The 2,118-nt window shown below is 33.1% G+C and overlaps 1 protein-coding gene across 1 annotated transcript in view; it reads right to left on the reverse strand.

Moving 5' to 3' along the window:
* Positions 1 to 1,208, reverse strand: part of LOC128248071 (uncharacterized) — a 65,246-nt gene extending 64,038 nt beyond the window's left edge. Inside the window, exon 1 of the mRNA XM_052968474.1 lies at positions 997 to 1,208. Within this exon, the coding sequence (XP_052824434.1) occupies positions 997 to 1,067 (71 nt within the window). The 5' untranslated portion in view covers positions 1,068 to 1,208. The remainder of the gene's footprint in view (positions 1 to 996) is intronic.
* Positions 1,209 to 2,118: the final 910 nt, after the last annotated feature.

A 2,118-nucleotide genomic window follows, 5' to 3' on the forward strand; every position in this document is an offset into this window, starting at 1 on the left:
ATATATGCATGAAGGCACAGGAATGGATGTGTGGTAAGTAGCTTGCTTACCAACCACATGGTTCTGGGTTCAGTCCCACTGCATGGCACCTTGGGGCAAGTGTTTTCTACTATAGGCTCAGGCCAACCAAAAGCTTGTGAGTGGATTTGGTAGATAGAAACTGAAAGAAGCCCGTTGTATATATTTATATATGTATATTTTTGTGTGTCTGTGTTTGTCCCCCCCATCATCACTTGACAGTCGATGTTGGTGTGTTTACGTCCCCATGACTTAGCGGTTCAGCAAAAGAAACCATTAGAATAAGTATTAGGCTTGCAAGGAGGGTTACTTTGTTCAACAAAAGGCAGTGCTCCAGCATGACCACAGTCAGTTGACTGAGACAAATAAAAGAATATATGTGCACCAGCATGACCGCAGCCACTTGGCTGAAACACATAAATAAATAAATAAATATATATATATATATATATATATATATCGAGAGAGAGAGAGAATACACACACTCACATATTTGTAATATGTATATATACCAATCTATCTATATAATACATACATTCATACATGCTTACATACATACATACATACATACATACATACACACACACATACATAATATGATGACTATGGATGACTGCTTTAAAACCTCCAGCTTCTATACCCAGATTATAAAATTACATTTATACCAATAATTATTGATGCTCTTGGTTTCATGAGTAAATGCCTAAGTGACAATCTGGATAAGCTGGGGTTTTCAGGAAAAGAAATCAACTAGCTAACCCTCATGTTAGAAATATGACATGTAACCAGAACACTAAAAATATGCAAGACTTTCTCAAGTTCAACATGCGAATTTCAAATAATTAAAAGTAGAAGAGAATATATGTGTGCATGTGTGTGTGTGTGTGCATACATGCATGCATAAGTGTATCTATGTAGGTGTACGGAGAGAGAAATGTCATAGAAGAAAAATTAAAATAATAAAACTGAACAACTTACAAATTAGCTGCTCCACTGAAAAATTTGAAACACAAGGTAAGTATGAGGAAGACAAAATTGTACTGATACATTCTAATGAATAATCTTTTACTTTAGTAGTGTATTTTTTTTTTTTTTTGTCCAGTTTGAATTATTCTACCTCCAAAATTTATGTCTGACCATAAATCTGTCTCTCTCGTTATGCATGTTATACTGTCTGATTCACTTTCTTTGCCTCTCCCCATCCCCCCTCTCTATTTACATCAGATATGTGTATGTATATGTTTTCTTTCCTATGTAACTACTTGTCTGTAAATAATGCAGATATTTCCTTAGGAAGTAAATACTTCTTGAATTGTTTTCCCTTTGAATCAATTTGTCATCTTCTTAAATATTTTCATGCAGGTGTAGTTAGATAAGAGTCTTTCAAGTGATTTTGAATTTTCTCGTTTTCCCTCATATAAATCTTGGTAAATCCACAGTGAAATATATAGATAAATATACCTAATCTCAAATATTTCATCCATTTTTGGATAAGGTATGACTTGTAGGCTGGTATCCCCAGACTTAGAATTTTGTAGAAATCTGTCACTCCTTGGACTTTCAGTATCTGAACTAAAATGAGCTTTTGATGTGGAATATATTCAAAATAATATTTCAATATCAAGAAGTCAAGAAGTTAAAAGGTCTGTAGTAAAAGCAGAAACTGTAATACCCTTATATATCAGGTCATCCCATAAGTTCCGTCCAATTTTACCTTTTTTAAAATTGAATGAAATTTAATAGTATTTTAGTATGTTTAATGGAATTAAAAAATATTTTCATGCATTTGTGTACATTTAAACTAATTAAATATTATTTTTCAGAATAATAGAATTAAAATTTCTTTGATTAAAACCCTTTCTAACATGGAAGTATCCAAAGAGCATTTGAGGCACACAATGCTTTATGAGTACAAAAAAAGGAAACTCTGCAGTCAAAGTGACTCGAAACATACACTTAGTTTATGGGAAAGAATGCTTGAATGAAAGAACTTGCAGAAGATGGTTTGCAAAATTCAGAAGTGGAGATTTCAGCCTTGAAGATGAAGATCGAACAGGACGTCCAGTTGAGTTTCATGATAAGCTCCTTGAGACATTACTT

This window comes from Octopus bimaculoides, chromosome 6, assembly GCF_001194135.2.
Source record: "Octopus bimaculoides isolate UCB-OBI-ISO-001 chromosome 6, ASM119413v2, whole genome shotgun sequence".
Lineage (NCBI taxonomy): Eukaryota > Metazoa > Mollusca > Cephalopoda > Octopoda > Octopodidae > Octopus > Octopus bimaculoides.